The 24,275-nt window shown below is 40.9% G+C and overlaps 1 protein-coding gene across 4 annotated transcripts in view; it reads right to left on the reverse strand.

Moving 5' to 3' along the window:
• Positions 1–4,218: 4,218 nt before the first annotated feature.
• The window catches only part of ADGRD1 (adhesion G protein-coupled receptor D1), a 141,572-nt gene continuing 121,515 nt past the window's right edge, over positions 4,219–24,275 (reverse strand). For all 4 annotated transcript variants that reach the window (XM_085878832.1, XM_085878830.1, XM_085878831.1 and 1 more), the window contains 6 exons: positions 22,789–22,855; positions 22,431–22,522; positions 21,073–21,199; positions 9,236–9,277; positions 5,832–5,918; positions 4,219–5,630 (listed from right to left, as the gene is read on the reverse strand). In XM_085878832.1, the coding sequence (XP_085734958.1) occupies positions 5,538–5,630; positions 5,832–5,918; positions 9,236–9,277; positions 21,073–21,199; positions 22,431–22,522; positions 22,789–22,855 (508 nt within the window). In that variant the 3' untranslated portion in view covers positions 4,219–5,537. The remainder of the gene's footprint in view (positions 5,631–5,831; positions 5,919–9,235; positions 9,278–21,072; positions 21,200–22,430; positions 22,523–22,788; positions 22,856–24,275) is intronic.

Raw genomic sequence — 24,275 nt, forward strand, 5'->3', positions numbered from 1 at the left:
GTCTGTCTGTCTGGCCCGAGCATAGCTCCGTGGGTGTTGATCCGATCCTGATAAAATTTTGGTCGGAGGTTTATATCATGATCTGGTCATGTTTTCCTGAGAATGGGTGTGGTGCGCCCATTATGGGTGGAGCCACGCCCAAAAAACATGTGTTTTTAGGGTAGCCGATTTCAATTTACATCTTCTCTGAAGGGGTTTGTCGAATCTAGCAGGGGTTTCGGTATCTGGTTAGCCCAATGGCACCTGCATAGCTCCACGGAGCTCGATTTTTCATTTTCGTCCCAAGGTCACGAACTTAGAAAATTGCGAATTTTGACATAAAAATCATACGACCACCCAAACTTTGAGAACTGGGATGACAATATTTTTTATGCATAATCTTGAGGTCATTCCCCACCTAAAGTCTTGAAACCATTTTGCTCTATCTCGAACACCTTGCCCGTGGCGCCCACTTCAAGTTTGTTTTTACGCTGATTTCATCAAAGTATGGATAATCCGAGGAGTGTGAAATGCCATATAGCCTATATGACGTTATATTGTTCCTGGAATGTTCCAGAGGAAGTTTTGCACCAAAGGTTATAATCCTTGACCTTTGACCTTTAAAGTTCACAAAGGTCAAATTCTCAAAGTTGTGGGAATCGAACCGGGTTTTCGACCTTCGATGAACTAACTCCAATAAGCTATAGCACGTATCTTGTTTCCTTATTTTAATGTCCACAACATTGTTTTGTGAGCTTTAAAGGTTATGCAAAGGTCAAATTTTGAAAGTTATTGAACGAAACTGGGTTTTCGACATTTTGCAGCAAATAACCTGTCAGTGGTACCACATCATGGTGATCATTTTTATAACTCGGTCAAAAATTATCACATTGTCTCATCCTTGACTTCTGAAACAATCTACATCGTCAAATACCGCTCGTGAAGCATTGGCGTCTCCAGACTTGTTTTCTCCATATCGATCATTTCCACCCTTTTGTTATCAAACATCATTTTGATGATGTCATTGTATTTGTACGATTAACTTCTTTCGGTTTCTTTTTGTACATTTTATGGTTAATCATGCCCAGAATTGCTTCCATGTGTTGGATTGGGAGTTCCTCTTGATCATCCTCTTCCATTAATCTGTTAACGGTTTGCCAAACCTCTTTTTTATTTTTTAAAGTATTGATGTTAATTCTACTGTTGTTAAGTAATCTGCAGATATTTGATTTGCTAAGATCTAACCAATCATTTACGATTCGTTGCGGCGTGTCGAACTGGACAGGTAGAGCACAGACCTCCAACAGGCTGAACAGTTTACGTTTTGTATCCCACTGATAAGCTGGATCTGCATCTGGATCTGAACCAAAATCGAATCGGCTTGTTGTTGTCACCTCCCCAACTCATCCACCAAGTTTTGTCACAACCCGTCTATAAATTTTTGAAATATCATGCTATACATCGTTTTTGGCGCTACCTCTCAATCACTTCAGAGTTTTTAAAATTCTAGTAGTATTCGGATCTGGATTTTCACGAAAATCGAATCAATTTGTCCTTGTCACACACTCAATCTGTCAAAGTTTGTCCGAATCTGTCCATAATTTTTTGTGATATCCTGCTCACAGAAAAGGAAATGAACAGACAGACAAACAAGGGGGAAAACAGAACCCTCGTTCACCTTCGCTGGCGGAGCTAATTACACTAACCCACACCTACAAATCGACAACTACCTCGAATATAGACCTCTTCATACAATTGTTACCACTTCCACCTCTGACAAAAATGTGAAAAGATGTCCTGATAGCAATCTGTAAAAGGATCCTGGTGTTGTACTGCGGTGTGACAAGGACAAAGTGATTCGATTTTCGTGAAAAACCAGATCTGGATACAGTACTATAATTTTTTTTAAGTGCTTCATCATTGAGAGAAAGTACCAAAAGTGAAATATAAGCACAATATGTCAAAAAGTTGTGGACGGATTCGGACGAAACTTGGTGGACATGTTGGGTGTGTGACAAGGAAGAATTGATACAATGTTGGTGAAGATCTGAATCCGCACCTGGATACGAGAATTATTTAATTTTAAAAGTAATTCTTCACCATTGAGTCATAGGGCCAAAATTATATCGCATGATATTTCAAAAATGTAATGGGCCTGATATGTTCTCATGGATCCACGACCATAACATCCATGACCGTAAAATGCTTTGTTCTTTTTTTCATTTCTGCAGCCTTTAAAACTTTAATTTTATTTAAAATCAATTATGTGCAGCATCTGAACACTCAAGAACACAAATCGTCTTGTTTTCACTTCCAAAAACCTTAAGTTTAGCAGTACTTGGGCAAAATTTTATGCTGTCTCGACCAATAAAATTTGCCATGCACCCTGAGGGCGGAGTGACAGAGATTCAGGCAAAATGGCGGCGTCGAGCAATGCACCCACAGAGCTAAGTTCGTTCAAAATGTGTTTGTTCAGTGCACCTTTTTCTCAAAGATCATTCCAAAATCGTCATTTTATCCGAGAAGAGTTTGCAGATGGTTCAGCTCTGGACCGTTCCATTTGACCCATCAGCTTGGTATGGTTGGCATCACGCCTGTTATTCAAAGTTCACGAACAAAGCTAATATAATAGAGATCGCGCTCGAAAATGCAAAACAAGAGTTGAAAAGACCCTTCCCATGTCCTTTATCTCAAGACTGCGCAGGGTATGCGGATAGAACAAAAACCCTTCCCATGTCCTTCCAATAGATCAGTAATTCTTAACCTGGGGGAAATTATTTTTTAGGTTGAACAATTTTCAAACTATTTATCAATAGTTTATTTATCTATATCAATCAATAAGACATCAATTGTTTTGCCAAGTCTATTGCCATTTTTAGCTCGCTTGTTCGAAGAACAGAGCTATAGCGATACCCCCGGCGTGAGCGTCAGCATGAGCGTGAAAATGTTAAAGTTTTTGGTGCAAGTTATTTCCTTTCTAATGTTTTTATCTACCACACTATTTTTTACTGATTACAATATACAAATACATATATTGCTTTAAAATTATTTGGATCAGACTTCACTGCAATGCTTTATAAAAAATATTATTAGACGAGTCTTTTAAAAACGATAAATGTATAAACAGGCGAGCATTGGGTGGCTTTGACACCAACTCTGGTTAAATGCTGCTCTGCAAAAAATATTTCCCTTAATACAAATGATTTGAATAATGATGAACTTTTGCTGATTTTAGGAATACTAATGTTAAAATAATATGACTGTTAATGTTATGCAATAAATTGTGTATCAATATTTTAATGAAAATCTTCTTCTTCTTTCAGCTGCTCCCATTAGGGGTCGCCACAGCGGATCATCAGTATGATCCGCATAGTGATTTGGCACAGGTTTTACGCCGGATGCCCTTCCTGACGCAGCCCTGGTCGCCTCTTACAACACAGGGATATGGTACACCTATTTTAACCGGGGTATACACCAGCCCAGTATACTGATACTCATTTCGCCGACCTCGGAAGGATGACAGGCTGAGTCAACCCCCTGGTGTATTAATTCAGTGGCCCAACGGGGCTTGAACTCGGGACCTTTTGGATCCCAAGCCGCTGCCCTAACCACTGCGCCAACACCAGGCTACAATATTTTTCTGAAAATTTTTTTTGGAATATTTTTTTAATAAATTTTAGTTTTTTTTATTAATTTAGTGTTGATAATGTGGTGGGGGGAAATATCATGATTCGGCAATTTCAACGGGGGAAACAATATTAAAAAGGTTAAGAAACCCTGCATTAGATGTTCTATGAAATCTAGAGTTCTCTAAAATTATTTTTATTGCTCATTCCCTCCTGTTCAACCTTTCAATGTGCATTTTGTGTTCACTCTACTAAACCACAAACAAAACCTTACAGCATCATTGTCATACTTTGAATTCCCATCTACTTGAGGGCATTCCTGTTGTGCTTCACTGTTTTCATTTTTTTTAAAACCCAAATTTAGTGTTCCTTTTCCAAAACATTCTAATTCCAGCTTTCCCGTAATGAGTAGGTGTTCAAAAAACGTTCCATTTATATTCAAAATTTACTATAAATGGACATGAAGTCTGTTCCCTTTAGCCTTCAACTCTGAAATTTTCAGGGCATAGAGAAACCCCATCAATTCTTCTTCTTCTTCTTCCTCTTCTTCTTCCTCTTCTTCTTCTTCTTCTTCTTCCCCAATTATTCCCACACTGGGGTTGGTCGGGGGGGGGGGACGATTATGGTCCAAGTCTTTCACCAACCGGCTGGCCAGGCCAGCTGTTCGACTAGAGCCGAGTTGAACAGGGATTTGTAATTTGTTCAGTAGGTCGAGGAATTGAGGATAACCCGCCTACTCTTCACTAAAAACACTCCCTGGGATATTTAACGTCCACCAAGTACCAACAACCAGCACTGACATACGGGTCCTCCAGCTTAACGTCCACCCAATGGCCTGCATACAAAACACCAGGATGGAAGCTTATATAACCGGTTCGGAATTCGAACCCAGGCTAAATAGTTCAGAAGCGAATGTGCACAGCTTGACTATCCTGGCAACTCATTTTGGCACCAGCCATTAACATCATTTTGTTATTCATTCATTTGGTGTATCCTAGGTTAAACAAGCATCACCAATCAAAATGAAAGCTTAATTGAAGCTTTTTAACTTACAAAATCAAAGCTAATTGTGGAGCATTGGCATATAACAGCATATTCATTATTATGATTCATCATAATCATCTGTCCCGTGATCTGGAAGATCGTTTGGTCACAATGTTGGCATGTCCTTGGGTAAATTGACCCGATGGCGTCCATCATCTCCAGACCTAGTTGAGGAAGGAAGTTTATCATCGGGTCAGGAGTCAAGTCCACACGAAACACCTCAAATGTAAGTGTGCTAGTATTGTGAATGTGCATTGGATAATATTGTGAATGTGCATTCAATAAACTGACAAGCAAGTGAAAATGATCATTAACAGGAAGTTACATGCTAAAAAGAATAAAGTGCGTCAATAAAAGAAATAATAATAAAGTACAACACGGACAGAAAAGAACACGTGTATAAAGGAGAGCAAACAAAAAGAGGATCCACATCAATGATTTCGCAGCACTTGTATAAAATCCCAGGTGAGGAAATGATGGTTAACAGAAATGTTCAGAAGCCAAAGCTAGTCACCTCAATGACAACAATAGGGTGTGAGGTCGAGTTCACGTATGACGAGTCACAATTTCAGTGGGATTTGAGCACAAAAAGGTGAGGCTTTTAGACTAGCGGTTCGTTTTTGAGGCAAAACTGTAGGTGGTACGAGATGAGATGGTTTGTTGTGTGATTTAATGAAACATCTCTGATGCCACTACAATGTGAAAGAGAATGGTCTTTGCCCAGAGTTCTTCACCGCATAGCATCAAGGTCAGTGCTGCAGGCACCAAGTCCGTAAGGTCTGTGTTGGCTCGAGAGTGCCTATCCAAATAACCGTCAACATGGTGTATAAAGACAAGGATTTACAAGTCAGATCTTTTGAAGAATTGAATGTCATTCCTGGATTCAACTCAGTGTGAAAAAGGTTCGGGCCTCCGCCCCAGCACTGGCGTCAGGCGGCTCTCCATTGGTGAATTCCGCAACCCATTGCACTTACCAATTCCCTGCGAGTGAGAGGGAAATCAGATCACTTAAATGATATAACATGGAAAGACAGCTTTTGGATGTGGATCCTACTGAGGCTCCAATGAAAGGTTATAGTTATAGATAAAGAAGAGGCAAGAAGTTCTTGAAGCAAGTGCATGCAGACTGTGCAATTGGCAACAAGTGTGAGCACTTGTCGGTGCTGATGAAGAGGTACTTACCACATCAGAGTGCATGTGGCGCAGGGGTCTCACCATGCTGCTACTAAGACTCCATACTTTAGTTTTGTGCTTGAAGGCTGCGCGGACCTAGCAAGGGTGCAGCCAATAGGTTACTCACTGTGAAGACACAAATTCAGTTTGAATTTATGCCTGTAGCATGAGTGGCATCACAACCTTAGTCCTTAATTTATTTAATAAGATGTGCAACGAGTCATGATGTGGTCCACATCGTACGATTGCATTGGACTAAAGCTGTATTTTCTGCAATTATTACGATGTAAGGGTCAAACCCTTCTTACCTCCAATTATTATGACTTACTTCCATTCATCAGCAAGGTCATGGAATCCATCATTGCGGTTGATGTGAAATTCTTCCTTTTCTCCAACAGCCTCATCTCAGGTCACTCTACCTTGGGCATGCTACTTCTACTCAACCAGCAATGGATGGAGGCCCTCAATGGCAGACACGAGATCATGGCTGTTTCTCTGGACATAGCTCGAGTCTGGCATCCTGCCATGCTCTGAAAACTCTACGCCTATGGCGTCCAAGCCCAAATCTACACATGGCTCACTGACTTCTTTGACTCTTGTAGCCAATGTGTAGCTCTTAATGGAATCCTTTCATCTTCTCTCTCTGTAAAAGCTGGAGTGCCCCAAAACAGTGTTCTGGGCCCCGTGCTATTCCTGATCTTCATCAATGATCTCTCTGACTTTCTGGAAAATCCTCTTTATCTATTTGCTGATGACTCCACACTCTGTTGTGACATCTCTCATCCTTCAGACAGGCAGGCTGCAGCCTCTTCCCTCTCTTTGGACCTTAAAAAAACATCACAGCTGGTTAAACACTTGGAATATGTCTTTCAATCCTCACAAATCTCACACCCTCACTCTCTGTCTGTCTCTGTCTCTGTCTCTGTCTCTCTCTGTCTCTCTCTCTCTCTCTGTCTCTCTCTCTCTTTCTCTCTCTCTCCCACTGACTGTCTGTCTCTGTCTCTGTCTCTGTCTCTGTCTCTGTCTCTGTCTCTGTCTCTCTCTCCAAAAGGACCATATGACAAACCCTCCTATCTACTTTCTTAACAATCCTCTTGAGGAAGTTCAGTCACTCAAACTCCTGGGTCTCACTATTAGCCATGATCTTCATTGGGCAAATCACCTTTCAAAGTTGGTCTCCAAAGCCAGTTGCCGACTGGACATCCTCAGTCACACAAAATCCTTCCTTGGCACACCTAAACTCCTCATCCACCTACAAAGCCTTCATCCGCAGCTTCATGGAGTACTGCTCTCCCCTCTCAGCTGGCTCCTCTGCCTCACATCTTGCTCAGCTCGATGCCATGGAAACCAAGGCCTTCAACATTATTGGGATCTCCCACAATGAAGCTGAGTCTATGGACCTATCACTTTCCCAGTACAGACAGGTCGATGGTCTCTGTCTTCTACCACCTCCTTTCTGGTCTTGAACCCTCTGCTCTTTCTTTGCTTTGTTCCCTCACCCCATAGTTTTCTGCAGGGGACACATGGTCTGCCAATAACCCTCTCCTTCTCAAATGCCCCAAATCCAGGCTCACTGCTCACCTTCACTCATTTCTTACTTCTTTTTCCCTGCCTGTGGAACCAACTTCCACATTCTCTTCAATCTCATTCTTCGCTCCAGCTCTTCAAGCCAGCTGTTCACCACCATTGCAGATCATCCCCGATCCCAAACATAATATTTTCTGCCCCATTAACCATTAACCCTCCCCCTGAAAACCCCAGGCCCACTTCCTTCCAAATATCAAGTTTTTTTTCCTTCCTGAGAGTTTGCTCCTGTGCCCATCTTGTCCACCCCATGCATCCTCCCCTACCCATCATTCCTCCCCACACCCATTGTTTGTCCAAGTCTCCCTCTACTTAATCCTTCAACCCTGCTGTTGGTGTTTCCCTCCTCTCTCCACTGTTCCCTTTGTTCTGTTACATTATGTTGAGTGTTCTGGCTCTTCCACGAACCTCGACTCTGTATACAAGAATAATAATAAAAAAAAACCCTCCACTCATCCTTCACATTACTCGTACCAAAATAGTTCAAAGGTTGAGCTCGCTGTGACCTAGTCTTCAGAATGATTGATAATGCTTGTTCTGACTTCAAAAAGCATGCACAAATGAACAAATTAAAGAAACCTAGAGGAAAACCAGTTTTACAAAATATAAATTTTGGATTAATTACATAAAATGCCTAAACATGAGTGAGGGAGGTATTGTGAACATATTGACTAACCCGATATCACGACAGATTGTGTCAGAAACACATTCAAACGGAAGGTCCTCAATTCAATGGAAGAATAATCATGAGGAAGTTATCAAGTTTCAGGACAAGCTTCATACATATCAATTGTTCAGACTCACCCTGGGCAGAAATACAACAAAGATTAAATTTTCTAAATACAATTCTAATCCAGCAATTGTATTGAAATGTAAAATATAAATGAACCACAAACAGAGGGAAAAGGTGAGGACACAAAAAGACAATGGTCCCAATTTTCAGTGTCTCTTCTGGGGGTTGAACCCCCATGATGAGAGAACAGAAGAAAAGTAGATCGAGAGCAAGGTTCAGTCTCGCTGTACTCTGGAGTCATGGGTCATAAACAGCCGGAAGATCGTCCCACTACCAAGAATGGCTTCAAAGGGTCAAATAGATCTCCACCTGATGGCGTAGTTCCACCCAATCGACCCCCGGCACGTCCAAGCACCACGATCTATCCATCAAAGATGCTTTCCAAAACCCACAACGAATTCAGACGATTAGGCAACCCGCACAATTACAGCACAACCAATTTGTACACAAATTGCAGAACCAACACCAACAACCAACAAATTGGTTCACCAAATCTCTCCTTTTATCTGAAAAGATGCAATTTCAATGCCTACAAGCCAACGGGTGAATTATAGTTATCACCTTCCTGCACAATCTGGGTGAAATGTAGTTTAGCTTGTTTCATCCCTGCACAGTTAAGACACCAGTCTTGTATGGGCATTTTATCTGTAATCAGACAATCAAGGGGACAAATCCCAAAATACTCTCCTGAGTCAGTCCTTGAATGGGTTTCCATTTCGAAGAGCTGACGTGACCTCAGATATTTTCACTGGAAGCCAACTAGTCACCAGGTCATAAACATGCTGAAGTCATTTTCAGACAATAACACTTGAGTGTGCAGACAGACAAGATTTACCTCCAGAGGCAACACAGCAAAACAATAAACATGTCTTAATTTTCTTTTTTTAACTGAAAAACATGGTTTACACTCATGATGCTACAACCCTTAGTTCATAACACTCCTCAACACTTCGTTTAACCTCAACCGTTTTTTTTTTTTGTTTTTTTTTTTTTAACAAACACCGATGTTTTCTCATAAACGTTTGAGTGATTTCACCTCTGAGTTCAGGAGGCAGTGAAAGAGGAAGATGAAAACACCCTGATGGAGGAAATAGTGGAATTAATAAAACAAAAGAGTGAAATAATAAAAATCATATTTTGAATTTATAATATAATGTATAGTGTTTGTGTATGTTAGATAGCCCTAACATCAGGGGTTGGAAAAATTCCATGTAATCCTGTGGCATAGGACTTCACTAGGAATGAGGGGTTGGGGACTCACCTGAAATTAAAAATATATATATAATAACCATTTAATTTAGTTAAGGAATAATCACCAATATAACGTTGATTAATATACGACAGCATGATATCAAAAGAGTACAATTTCATTTTAATAATCAATGTCTTAATGAATACAGTATGGTGTAATGTTCATGGACCGAAATAAAATAGGATGTGGTTAAATTTAGTGCGTTTTCTTATGTGAGGGTTGGGGTGTGGTATGGGAAGGAGAGGGGGAGGAGAGTGTGTGAGAAACATTGTTAGCTTGGATGTACATTACATGCATGTGGATGGACAGTGTATATGCATGTATGCAAGTATATTGATAGCTTGGATGTAGAGGAAGTAGATAAAAATGGAAACACCAATGTTTGGTTAGGTCAGGTATGGGAGCATGCCAACACTTTCACTCGTATGTTTCACTATGTTTCATATGTATGGGAGCCGGAGAAGTGTGTCGCTGCGTCCACTTTCTGTCAGTAGCCAAAGCGGTAGCCAAAGATTCTCCGAAGAGACCTGGTACCGAAGGAGTGAAGTCTCCATCTCAGATCCCTGGTTAGAGTTCAAGTCTCACATCTGTAGAGCAAGACTGGAACCACCAAGGATCTGAAGACTCAGACTTTCATCGTCCTGCACAGGTACTGACAATGCCACAGCCCATGATCCAGTGAATCCATGCTTCCCCACGCCCAACTCAGACGTCTATTGATCTCCAGGTTGCAGCCAGTGGAGACATGAATATCACTGCCAAGGTAAGTGAATCTCTCCATGACCTCAACACCCATTTCAACCGGTTCACCAGAGCCTGTTTTTCCACAAACGAAGATGGATCACAGTTGATTAGAGGGTCAGCAATAGGGATAATAACACCGCTGACATGCAATTCAACAGCTGGTGGGTCAGCCTAGTACAGCCACTCAAAGTAACTGGCCTAGTGGGCCTTCAGTTCCGACTCCTCTGTCAAGAGCCCACCACCTTCCGCTCTAAATGTAGTACATCGGGGGGGACAGGCTTGGAGGAACGCAATGTACAAATTCCCTTGTAAGGAGGACGAGAATCACTTGACCACAGATGATGCTCTGCCCCTCAGAATCCTTACCCATAGACCTCCTTGTCCACCCTCGGTGCATGTACAGTTTTATGCTTCAACTCACTGAACAGCTCAACTCTGCCATTAAGCCTGGCCCTGTGACTCTGCTCAATGGTATCCAGTGTCCCTTGAGAGACAAAATTATTCTTCGCCCGACGGTGAGTTCCAAGACCTCCATGGGCAACATCAAGGATTGTGGTCCTGAAGGCACTCCACAACTCTTCAGGATTCCCCAAAGCACCCAGACCCCCCCCCCCCCAAATCCCACTCAGCCTGTTCGCAAACTCCTCAGCTACCCTCTCGTCCTTGAGCTTGCCAACATCCAGCCTCGGCTGAGATAGTACCATTCTCCCGGATTTAAGCTGCAACTTCAGAGTTGCAACCACAACCTGTGGTCGGAATTGAGGAACTGAGCACTCTGGTAGACCCTGCAGTTCTGAATAATCTTCCAGCGACCATCAACGAGCACATGGTCAGTCTCCCTTGCCACACCGCCAGCATTGGAATACCAAGTCCAGCGCTGAGCCTGTGGGAACTAAAACCATAAACAGGCCACACCAAGTCCATGGCTTCTTGCAAAGTCAAGGAACTTAGTGCTATTCTGGTTCACATTTCCAGACCCATGGGGACCAACACATGCCTCATAACCATCCTTATCAGTTCCAGTCAATGCAATGAAATCCCCCAAGCTGAGAAAAGTATCTTGCCTGAGGCAATGATCAACCACAGACTCGAGCGCGGCAAAGAATGCGTCCTTCAATGAGATCACTCACCTCAGTTGGAGCAGAACAGAGACCAGCGAAATGACACCCAAGGAGTGACGAATCCTTCATCTCATATTAAGCTCGTTAACTGATGTCATCTCAATTATCATTGGAGTCAGCTTCTTGGACACAGCCACAGCAACTCCTTGGGCATGGTAACCATCAGAGTGACCAGACCAATAGTGGTTGTAACCACCCACCATGATCTCACCACTATCCGGTCTCTGAACCTTAGAGTGCTGCAATACTGATGTTCAAATGCTGGAATTAAATGATAATAGAGACAGGTGATCATCCTCTCTTACGGATAGGACATTCCAGGCACCCTCCTGAAGGGACCGCCTCAGGTCAACTCAAGAAGACCACCGTTTGGTGGACTACACCTGAGCACCACTCCGCCACACAGCACCGCAATCTGAACCAGGACATTTACCCCATGCTTTTTCTCCTATCATCAAGGAATGGGGGTCCCAGAGGCTTTGCCCCAATCCCATCATCCGGCGAGCTGCCCTGCAAAGGGCAGTGGCACAGTAGGTACTCCCATGGAGTGGGTTTTCAGTTTTATTTGCGTTTTGTGGGTTTTGCGAAATGAAGTGTTTTATGGTGGCCAGAGTGCATATTCTGGCACCAACCTCCAAAAAAAAAGTAACCCAACTGCAGGAGGACATCTGCAGACATAGTTGGGTACCAGATATGGATGGCCGTTGGCTCACAAGGAGCTCCTCCGCCCTTTGACAGGTTTTGTTTTTAATACTGCTGGGTGTCCACATCCAAACACCCTCCTCACCAGGAAACTCGGTAGGGGAGACGGTGTAGTCACCGACAACCTGATCATGAAACAGGTTAGTACAGGTTTACATGGTATTTGTAGCAAGTCACAGATTTAATCTGGCCTGACCTGACAATAAAGCTTGCCAACACTGTACTTTACATGATTGTAAAGTCACCTAATGGGGAGTTGAGCCACCACGTGCAGCCAGCATGGCCGGTATGCACCATGGTATAGAGTCCAGCAGTGTCTGGAATTATGCAGGAAGGATGCGGCACCATTCTTCCACAAGAAAGTCAATCAACTCACACCGTTTGATGGAGGTGGAGAATGCAGTCTCAGACGTCATTCCAGAATATCCCATAACTGCTCGATTAAGTTCAGATCTGGTGACTGAGAAGGCCATGACATGTGGGTAACATCAGTGTAGTGCTCATCACGCCAATACATGACCACATGTGCTCTGTGGATGGGGGCATTGCCATCCTAGAAGAAACCCCTCCCAGCAGGAAAGAAATGCTGCAGCACGGGGCGAGGATGATCACTCAGCACCATGAAGTAGTGATTGGCATTGACCTTGTCTTCTCATGGAATGACAGGAAAATGCACCCCACAACATTGCAGAACCACCAGAACCCTTCACTGGTGGCACCAAGCATTCAGGGTTGATCTTTAGGTTCGCACCACAGGTGCACTCATCCATATGCCAAGGACATGGTGAAGGATGCTTCATCTGACCACATCACATTTCTCCACTGCTTGGTCGTCCATTGCTTGTGCTCTTTGCACCACTGGACTCACAAACATGCATTGCCAGGTGTGAAGAGTGGTTTGTACACTGCAACCAGACTATGATGTCCCACTCTTTGGAGTTCTCAGTGGACCGTTTTTGATGAAACTGGATGCTCGTGCCCCATGTTGAAATTTAGTCAATCAATTTACAGTTCCGTGCCTGCTTTGATTTGCATTTCAAATTAATGCACGGATATCACAATCCTGGAGTATGTGCTTCTGCCCACTGTTGCCCTTTGCTGCTGATGTCTTTCTCTTGGAGTTCCATGCCAACGCCACCTGAGACACCGCTGCTCATGAAATGTCAGCAACATGAGCTGTCTTTCTCATTGAAGCTCCTGCCAAATGCGCCTCAACAATCACCCCTCTTTCAAAGTCACTGAGATCTCTTGCAGCTGTGCTAGCCATAATTATAGGCTACCAGGCCTGTGCAGCATTTTTATACATGACCCAAATCATGCTGGGATGTTATTTTCTTAATTATCATATGGGCCACACCTGTGTGGAAGCCATTGCTTTCACTATACTTGGTGCCCCTCATTTAGCCAGGTATTTACATTTTTAGCTCGCCTGTTCGAAGAACAGAGCGCTATAGCGATACCCCCTGCGTGAGCGTCAGCGTGAAAATGTTAAAGTTTTTGGTGCACGTTATTTCCTTTCTAATATTTTTATCTACCACACTATGTTTTTCTGATTACAATATACAAATACATATATTGCTTTAAAATTATTTAAGGCCCAGTCACACCTTGACGTTTTAGCCAGCTTATGCCGATTTTTGGAAAATTTGTGAAAAACGCTGGTACACGTCGAATACGTTATGGGTACATTTTGTATATGTTAAGACCACGCTGAAAAACACTGCCATAAGTGGTAGTACGCTGGCTTTAAACGTTGAACTTTTGGGTTTTCCTCAAATTTTTTCATGTTGAAATTTTACGACGTATGCCGGCGTATGACTCGCACGTTCCGCTACGCTGGCCATAAGTTGTAGGCCCGTTATGCGATCGTTGACACACGTTGAAACACATTACTTGTAAGTTACTCATAAGTCGAAACACGTGGAGGTAATGTTAGCGTACCCGAAACTTATTTCTCACTGATGAGTAACGTTTTGTAAGCACGCTACACGAACGTTGTTCACACTTTGCAACACGTTACTTGAAAGTACTACTACTACTACCACTACTATGACTACTACCAACATCGACATCACTAAATTCTCTTGAACTACGACTACTACTACGACTACTACTAATAACATCGACATCAAATTCTCTCGAACTACTACTACTACTTCTACTACCAACATCGACATCACAATTCTCTCGAACTACTGCTACTACTACTACTAACATAGACATCACTAAATTCTCTCGGACTACTACTACTACTACTAACATCGACATCACTAAATTCTCTCGAACTACTACTACTACTACCAACATCGACATCACTAAATTCTCTCGAACTACTACTACTACTACTAACATCGACATCACTAAATTCTCTCGAACTACGACTACTATTACTAATAACATCGACATCATTAAATTCTCTCGAACTACTACTGCTACTGCTACTGCCACTGCTAGTGACATTGACATCTACTCAACATGGAGTCTGGAACACTGACGGGTTCCTCTTGTGAAGCCCATTTGTGTATATATAACAATTCCCCCAAAACGCTGCCAATACGCCATTATACGGTAGCTGTAAGTTCTGTGGTCGTCCGGAAGACATCAATCAAATTCGTCTACATACGCCAATGTGTGTTTGAGATACGTTAAACATAGGTTCAAAGCACACTACTAATAGGTTCAAAGCACGTTACTCGTAGGTTAAAAATTAAGTTTAGGGTATGCTAACCATTACCTCGACGTGTTTCGACTTATGAGTAACTTACAAGTAACGTGTGGCCGACGTGTGTAAACGATTGCGGAGCGTGCCGAGAACTTATGCCAGCGTATGCGGAACTTGTGAGCCATACGTCGAGTACGTCGTAAAATTTTCAGCATGCTTGAAATTTCACGACGTACTAGACGTACCACGTAATATGCCAGCGTACTTGATTGTTTTTCATCATGCTGCTACGTATACACAACTTACCCATACCGTATTCGACGTGTCCCAGCGTTTTAGACACATTTTTCATAGGTCGGCATATGCTGGCAAAATCGTCAAGGTGTGACTGCGATGTTGACACTTCCAATTCTCAGGAGGTTATGATATAAATCGGCGAGCGGCAGCTTTTTAACAGAGAACGCCACGAGTTCATCGGCGATACGTGCAGCGCACTATGACTAAGTTAAACTATCGTTGGGCATAGGTTGTGAACGCCGACAACAGGCCAAGCATTCGTTGGTATAAGTTATCTTTAACACAACGAAACGTTCTGTGCCCGTTAATAATATGTTATGCATACGACCAACACGTTATGAATACGACCAAAACTTTTTTAAAAACTGCAAAACTTCAGCGTACACCAACGTTTTACGTGCATTTTTATACGTTGCCATTCCTGGCTAAAACGTCAAGGTGTGACTGGGCCTTTAGATCAGACTTCACTGCAATGCTTTATAAAAAATATTATTAAACTAGTCTTTGAGCGTCAGCATCAGCGTGAGCATGAAAATGTTAAAGTTTTTGGTGCAAGTTTTTTCCTTTCTAATGTTTTTATCTACCACTATTTTTTAGCTCGCCTCTTCGAAGAACAGAGAGCGATAGCGATATCTCTGGCGTGAGGGTCAGCGTGAGCGTGAAAATGTTAAAGTTTTTGGTGCAAGTTATTTTTTCCTTTCTTATGTTTTTATCTACCACTATTTTTTTATACACCCGATATATATATATATATATATATATATATATATATATATATATATATATATATATATATATATATATATATATATATATATATATATATATATATATATATATGTATATACACATATATCTGGACATATTATGTGATACCGGTCGTCTGTCTGTCTGTCTGTCCGTTCCTGTCCGCAATCTAACTCCCAAAGTTTTCAACCGTCACGTTTCATATTTGGTACATAGGAACAGACTGTGGAGATCTTGTGTCGCGACATACGTTCGTCATCCAAAGTGGTTGCCATGGCAACCAGGATGCTGTTTTCCATGTAGAAGCACAATTCTGTATATACCTTCTTGTTCGGGCGTATATTGTGCTCACTTGCGCTCTTGTTACTGATTACAATATACAAATACATGTATTGCTTTAAATATTTTTGTATCAGACTTCACTGCAATGCTTTATAAAAAATATTAATTATTAGAATAGTCTTTTAAAAACGAAAAATGTATAAACAGGCGAGCATTGGGTGGCTATGACACCAACTCTGGTTACTGATTACAATATATATATATATATATATATATATATATATATATATATATATATATATATATATATCTTTAAAATTATTTGGATCAGACTTCATTGCAATGCTTTATAAAAAATATTATTAGACTAGTCTTTGAGCGTCAGCGTGAGTGTGAAAATGTTAAAATTTTTGGTGCAAGTTATTTCCTTTCTAATGTTTTTATCTACCACACTATTTTTAGCTCGCCTGTTCGAAGAACAGAGAGCTATAGTGATACCCCCAGCGTGAGCGTGAAAATGTCAAAGTTTTTGGTGCAAGTTATTTAGAAGCTTGCCATTCATTTAATATGTGTACTAGGATGCTGATATTTGGCATGGATGTTGCTTTGGGGTATATTATTGATGTATTGAAGTTGAAATTAAATAATTTCAAATGTTTAAAATTTTTGACCTGTTTTGAACTTAACTTTTTTGTCGCACATCAACGTTAAAGTTTTTGGTGCAAGTTATTTCGAAGCTTGCCATTCATTCAATATGAGTACTAGGATGCTGATATTTGGCATGGAGGTTCCTTTGGGGTATACTATTGGTGTAGTGAAGTTGAAATTAACAAATGATTTTAAATTTCAACCTAAGATGGTGTCAAAGCCACCCAATGCTCACCTGTTTATCCAAGACGCTTGCCATTCATTTAATATGTGTACTGGGGATGTAATGAAGTCCAAATGAAATAAATTTTGTTGGTGCACCTTTTTCAGTCAATATTTGTGAAGTCAAAACAGTACATATTACTTTTTCTTTTAGATGCATTTCTCATGGCAAGGCAAGTCGGTAATGTATTATTGCATAATGTTGATAAATACCATTGCACATGCACTGTTATAATTGTGATGCCATCATAATTACAAATAACCAGAGTTGGTGTCAAAGCCACCCAATGCTCGCCTGTTTATACATTTATCGTTTTTAAAAGACTCGTGTAATAATTAATATTTTTTTTATAAAGCATTGCAGTGAAGTCTGATCCAATTAATTTTAAAGCAATATATGTATTTGTATATTGTAATCAGTAACAAGAGCGCAAGTAAGCACAATATACGCCCGAACAAGGTATATACAGAATTGTGCTACTACATGGAAAACAGCATCCTGGTTGCCATGGCAACCACTTTAGATGACGAACGTATGTCGCGACACACCGTCTCCACAGTCTGTACCTATGTACCAAATATGAAACGTGAAAGTTGAAAACTTTGGGAGAGTGCGGACAGGAACGGATGGAAAACAGCATCCTGGTTGCCATGGCAACCACTTTAGATGACGAACGTATGTCGTGACACACCATCTCCACATGTACCAAATATGAAACGTGAAAGTTGAAAACTTTGGGAGTTAGAGTGCGGACAGGAACGGACAGACGGACGGACGACCGGTATCGCATAATACGCCCCAATATATATATATATATATATATATATATATATATATATATATATATATATATATATATATATATATATATATATATATATATATCGGGTGTATAAAAAAGTCTGGTAGATAAAAACATTAGAAAGCAAAAAATAACTTGCACCAAAAACTTTAACATTTTCACGCTGATGCTCACGCCGGGGGTATTGCTGTAGCTCTCTGTTCTTCGAACAAGCGAACTAAAAATGATACTGCATGGTAGTACGACTTATCTATCTATAATTCCAGCAATCTCTGTGTGTGTGTCTGTCTGTTTGTCTGTTTGTCTGTCTGTCTGTCTGCGACCGCCGTTTCTCGACGACCACTGGTCCGATCTTATTGAAACTTGCCAGGAATATTGCCGGGGACCCGTGGATGTGCCTTTTTGAGGTTTGATATCGACTGGACAAGCGGTTCCCAAGTTTTGGCCATTTATTTGTCGACCAATGACAGGACACGGTGCTATGACATCACAATTAATGTTTATTTATTTATTTATTATTTCTTTTGCACGATTGAAACTTGCCAGGAATATTGCTGGGGACCCGCGGATGTGCCTTTTCAAGGTTTGAGAGAGAGAGAGAGAGAGAGAGCCTGCACATACTGGTACTCACCTACGGGCATGTACTAGTCCATTAATAATGCTGCCACTGTAACATGATCTGCTCTCTGGATGTCACTTTCCATTTTCAGCATTGTATTAATGATATTTTTGCATCCTTCTAGTTTCCTTTCGAATGTTTTGATCGACCACACTATTTTTGATTACCAATTACAATATACAAATACATATATTGCTTTAAAATTATTTGGATCAGACTTCACTGCAATGCTTTATAAAAAATATTATTTGACTCGTCTTTTAAAAACGATAAATGTATAAACAGGTAAGCATTGGGTGGCTTTGAGACCACTCTGGTTTGGTCAACTATCTGTATACAGTATTGTTGTATGCATGTGGGCTGTGTGTACATGCAGTGAGGTGTGTGGACGTTCACCGTACAATGTATACGTATGTATGCAAGTATATTATTAGATTGGATGTACAGTGTATGTGTCATATTCATGTGGGCTGTGGATGTACAGTGCACTGTGTGTATGAAAGCATATTGTAATTTGAAATATAGAATTAAATTATTGACCAAAAAAGTTAATTTATTAATATAAATCAATGGATTCAATAAGAAGAAGAATATAAATCAGAAAAAAACAAAATGAAAAACAAGTTTGCTGTGGTGCCATTTGAAGAGAGGGAAGGGATGGAAGGGGAGCATTCATCAGAGGCAGACTTGACAAGATGCCATCAGGTTTTAGAGGAGGGAGACAAGTTTGAACGTTCATTCTTGAGGTTGGACAGATGTTGTTTTCTGGCGAAGTTATGTCATTATTATGAACATCTGAAGATCCACATTTCTCTGTGGTATATAACCCACATACCATTTAACTCGTGCCAGGTCAGACATATGCCATCTTCTCTTCATGTGTGTTAATTTGCTAACAAAACCATTTTCACACACATGATCACAGGCAGGGGCCGAGGTGTTATCTTATCTTCTCAGCACTAATCTTGACATTTTTCATTTCCTGAAACCAGACCCAGCTGTCTGTCAGACGAGTCATTGATATTGGTCCAAACAATGAAGACCATCAGAGATTAATTGTATAGCACATTCAACAGCAAGGATGAGGGAGTCAAGTGAAAAACAAAAAATATATATCTTTTGTGTTGCAGGTTGTGACCACAGTGCGGTCATTCGTGTTGTTACGTCTGTGATCTGCGTTGGATGGCGGTGATGTTTTCACCCCTGTCTGTTTGTCTGCTACTTGTGAAATTGAAGATTCGCGAGTACTCAATGTATTTTGGTTGGTCTGGTTTGTAATTCTGTCTGTTTGTATGTCAATCGCCTACAGGTCACATTTTTAAACCGATCTTCGCAAAACTAAACAAAATGGTGAAGTTGGTCATAAGCAAGAAGGCTCTTGATGTTGAGGTGAAAAGGTCAAAACAACTTTGTCATGTTTCTGACATCATTAATTTTCATCCAATTGATTTGAAATTTGAACAGGATTTGCACATCAGGTCACAGAATTCAACTACCAATTATTTTTGAGGTCAACTTAGGCGAAAAGGTCAAAATAGGCCAAAGGTAAAAACTTTGGTGAGATTTCTAAAATCCTCAGTTTTTATCCAATTCACTTGAAATTTGAAGAGGTTTCACATATCAGGTCACTGACTTCAACCACCAATTGTTTTTATGGTCAATGTTTTCTTTCAAAATTACGTAAGTATCGTGCTCTTCCTTGAGGATATATATATATATATATATATATATATATATATATATATATATATATATATATATATATATATATATATATATATATATATATAACGTCTTTCTTGTTTGTTTGTGTGCAGGGATATCTCAAAAAGTTGTGGATGGATTCGGACGAAACTTGGTTGACAGGTTGGGTGTGTGACAAGGATGAATTGATTATATTTTGATGAAGATCCGGCTTCGGATCCGGATACTGGAGTTTTTAAAAAGCGATTCTTCACCGTTGAGAGATCGGGCCGTAAATGATATATCGCACAATATCTCAAAAGGTGGTGGACAGATTCGAATGAAACTTGGTGGACACGTTGGTTGTGTCACAAGGACAAATTGATTCCATTTTGGTGAAGATCTGAATCTGGATCCGATAATTGTTTTCGTGATTCTTCATCATTGAGTGATCGGGCTAAAACAGATACAGAGCACAATATTTCAAAAAGTTGTCGATGAGTTGGTTAGGTGACAAGAACAAGCCAATTCGATTTTGGTTGAGGTCTGGATTCAGATCCGACCTATCATTTGTATACAAAACGTAAACTGTTCAGCCTGGTGGAGGTATGCACTCTACCGAGTGCCGTTCTAGTTTTACATGTTTTGGGTTTTGTTCTGAGTTGTATTTATGAGATACTATTGTATTGATGCTTCAGTTAAATTTTTAAAACTTAATTCTATTTTTTTTTTGTCTGATTATATTTTATAATACATTGTATGTATTAAATACTTGATGATACTTTTATACACACACTATCCAGTTTTGTTTTATTTAGAGATAGATGAAGACATTTGTAGTGATGATTTATCATACAATTTTTTGGGTTCATGTCAATTTCGTCATTGAACATATTTATGTGTTGACAATATCATCGGTATATATCATGTTTATTGATGTTTTCAATAAACTTCTATTACTTGTGAATTGACACACAGTTGATAATCTACACCAATCAATCTGTATATGACAGCATTCGCCTACAGTATAAGTTCATCATACAAAGGTAAGCGTTGATTTGGGCCATGGAATGACCTGAAAAGAGTCTCACCTGCATTGAATTGAATAAGGCAAACAAGTACTGGAACAGGATGGTGCTTTCATTGACTGCAAGAACTCCAAACAGCCACGAGATACCCAAGATAGGCATCAGGACGGCCACTGCCTTGGCTGTTAGGCTGAGTGCAAGTGGAAACAAACATTATAACACCTGCCACATCTCACACACACACACACACACACACACACACATACACACACACACACACACACACACACACACACACACACACACACACACACACACACACACACACACACACACACACACACACACACACACACACACACACACACACACACACACACTCCCCCTTATGTTTGATAGCTTTTGCTTTTCTCAATATGATCTTCACTGCCCCCCTCCACTCTTGTGTACATACTCAAGAGATATGCAGTCACATGACTACTGAGTATTGTTTTTATGTTTTCTCCCCAAAAATTAGGAGATGGGGGAAGAGTATCTGGCTGGCTACCGATGCCCATCATATGGAACAGATATGTTGTGATCTTGTCCAAAGTCGAATGTTTGCTTGTTTGACATGAGTGTTGTATGTTTGGCCCTTTTCACGATGCTTCTAACAGGTCAGCATAGTTCGAGTTAAATTTGTTGACCCCCCTCCCCAATGTAGGTTTAACTGAGAGATGGATACCTTAAAAAAAAAAAGTTAATTTCTTGGGGGAAAGTAGAGCTGCATGGTCTCTCGGTGTCATAGCCGTTGTGAAGTTTGATACATCCTTGTGCTAAATTGAGAAAAATCGTGTTGGAGAAAAGGAAGGGAATGTAAGGGTTAAAGTGTGGGAGGGAAGGAAGGGTTAATGAAGGTTCGAGAATTGGGAGGAGGAAGCAGTTAGGGAAGAGAAGGGGCATGCGTGTAGCGTGGGGGTGGGAGGAGTGGAGGAAGTGGTTGAATGGTTGAAGGTGAGGTGGGAATTCCACCATATTTGTACACATGATAAGTGGAAGGCCCCACTGGAAAAAAAGACAAGCTAACAAATTCATCCTGTCCTTGTGCATTTAAATTGAGTGAATCATCTTCCAAGGAAAATTTGATGCTCAGCATGTATTCCTGAAACGGTCGTTAATAGCAAAGAGTTCAATTGTAATATTGTTCTCCACCAAGCTGTTCATCATCGGTTGAATGTGACGCCAGCCTGACAACACAATCTAAGAGTGTGTTCTTGAGCGAAACATTCGGCTGGATCTGGATGGCTCAGCTCGTTTGTACTTTCCAACAAAAGAGGTCTGTTCAGAAAATATTTGTATGCTAATCTTATTTGTTAACATGCATCTGATGTGGGAAATAACTTGGTGAAGCTGGCAAAGCGAGTCGAGAAGGTTGTTCTTACCGGAAAGACCGAAGCTCTCCATGAGAACTGTAATTTTCTGAACTGATGCGGGAGATTATGCGAGTGACTACAATCAGAATGATTATGTTCACCTAGGAAAGAAGGTTTCCAAACATTAACTCAGAACTGAGATAACAGGACATCCTGACTTCACGTACTAGTTTGTACTTTCAACAATTGTGCAGTGACCAGATGTGAGAGGACACGAAAGGGAGGGAATGCAGGTGTGGGAGTACAACAGACACAGTTGGGACCAGGTGGTGATGCAGTGAGGGAAGAAGAAGGAAGAGGGAGGCTGTTTTGAGTTCTGCAGTATCTGTATTCATTACTCTCGTCTGATTGAGGTGTTAAAACTCACAGCGATGACACAAAGGGCAGGGGCCACAAATGCCCAGATGGCTCCTCCATTGATAGACAACCAGCAGCTGCATGGAAAGGCTTGGACAGTTAGAAAAGGATTTATCAAAACATACTGAAATGCACCAGGAAACCACCAAAACATTCCGCACCACTTCACCGTGGTGGCATTCACCAAAAGATAATGAAGATTTGTCATTGCAGGTAGTGTAGCTTTTTTGATAGTGTGGAAAATTAAATGAACAAGGGCAATTAAGCGAGTTGTTCCTGGATGGGGAAAACAAGGGTTTTCCTTATGATTGCCAAACCTTGAAACTCATTCCTCCTCCAATTTCTCCTTTACAAAACTGCAGGATCAGAGACTTCAGGCAATGGTGGTTCTCAGTCATAAATTAAACAAAATAAAACTCATTCTTGCTCTTCCATGAGCCTTCTCATGTATAAAGAAAAACAAAGGTCCAAGATGGGCTAATGATGTTGGGTTTTTACAGTGACCAAACAATCCAATACCATCATGTATTATGTTATAATTTGTCCATTTTGTGCAAACATTCTCATCATTTGGATATGCAGTACACGCAGCTTAATAAAACCACCTTGGGACCAGGGCTATCTGGTCTTATTAGTCCCCAAAGAGTTTCCTCGGAGTGGACTATAGGTTTGCTCTCCGTCTGTCCGTCCGTCCGTCTAGTCCATCCCACCTGGGGTTTTTCAAACTTTCTCCCATTCCCTTTAACATATTCAACTGAAACATAGTACATGGCTTTGCTGTGATTATTTACAGAAAAAGTTCGAGTTTCAGGGCGTTTCGTCAATTTTTCACAGAGTTATTCCCTTTTTGAACTGAGAAAATATCACATCGGTGGGGGACATGCATTACAAAGCAATTCTCGCTCTGGTTAAAGGCCCTGTCACACTTTGACGATTTTGCCAGCATATGCCGACATGAACATTTTGTTTAAAACGCTGGCACACGTTGAATACGTTATGGGTAAGTTTTGATAATATTAAGAGCACGCTGAAAAACACTGCCATACGTCGTAGTATGCTGGCTTTCATCGTTGTACTTTGCGGTTGTCCTCAAATTTTAACAAGCTTGAAATTTTATGACGTATGCCAGTGTATGACTCACACGTTTCGTGACGCTGGCCATAAGTTGTAGGCACGTTATGCGGTCGTCGACACGTTACTTGTAAGTTACTCATAAGTCGAAACATGTCGAGGTAATGATAAGCGTACCCGAAACTTATTTATAACCTATGAGTAACGTGTTGTAGGCACGTTACACGATCGTTGACACGCGTCAAGGCACGTTACACGATCGTGGACACACGTCGAGGCACGTTATGCGATCGCTGACGCGTCGAGGCACGTTACTTGTAAGTTACTCATAAGTCGAAACACGTCGAGGTAATGTTTAGCGTACCCGAAACTTATTTCTAACCTATGAGTAACGTGCTTTGAACCCTATGTGCAACGTACCTCCAA

The sequence above is a fragment of the Eptatretus burgeri genome, chromosome 4 (assembly GCF_056783735.1).
Source record: "Eptatretus burgeri isolate ZD-2024b chromosome 4, Ebu_testis_v1, whole genome shotgun sequence".
Classification (NCBI taxonomy): domain Eukaryota; kingdom Metazoa; phylum Chordata; class Myxini; order Myxiniformes; family Myxinidae; genus Eptatretus; species Eptatretus burgeri.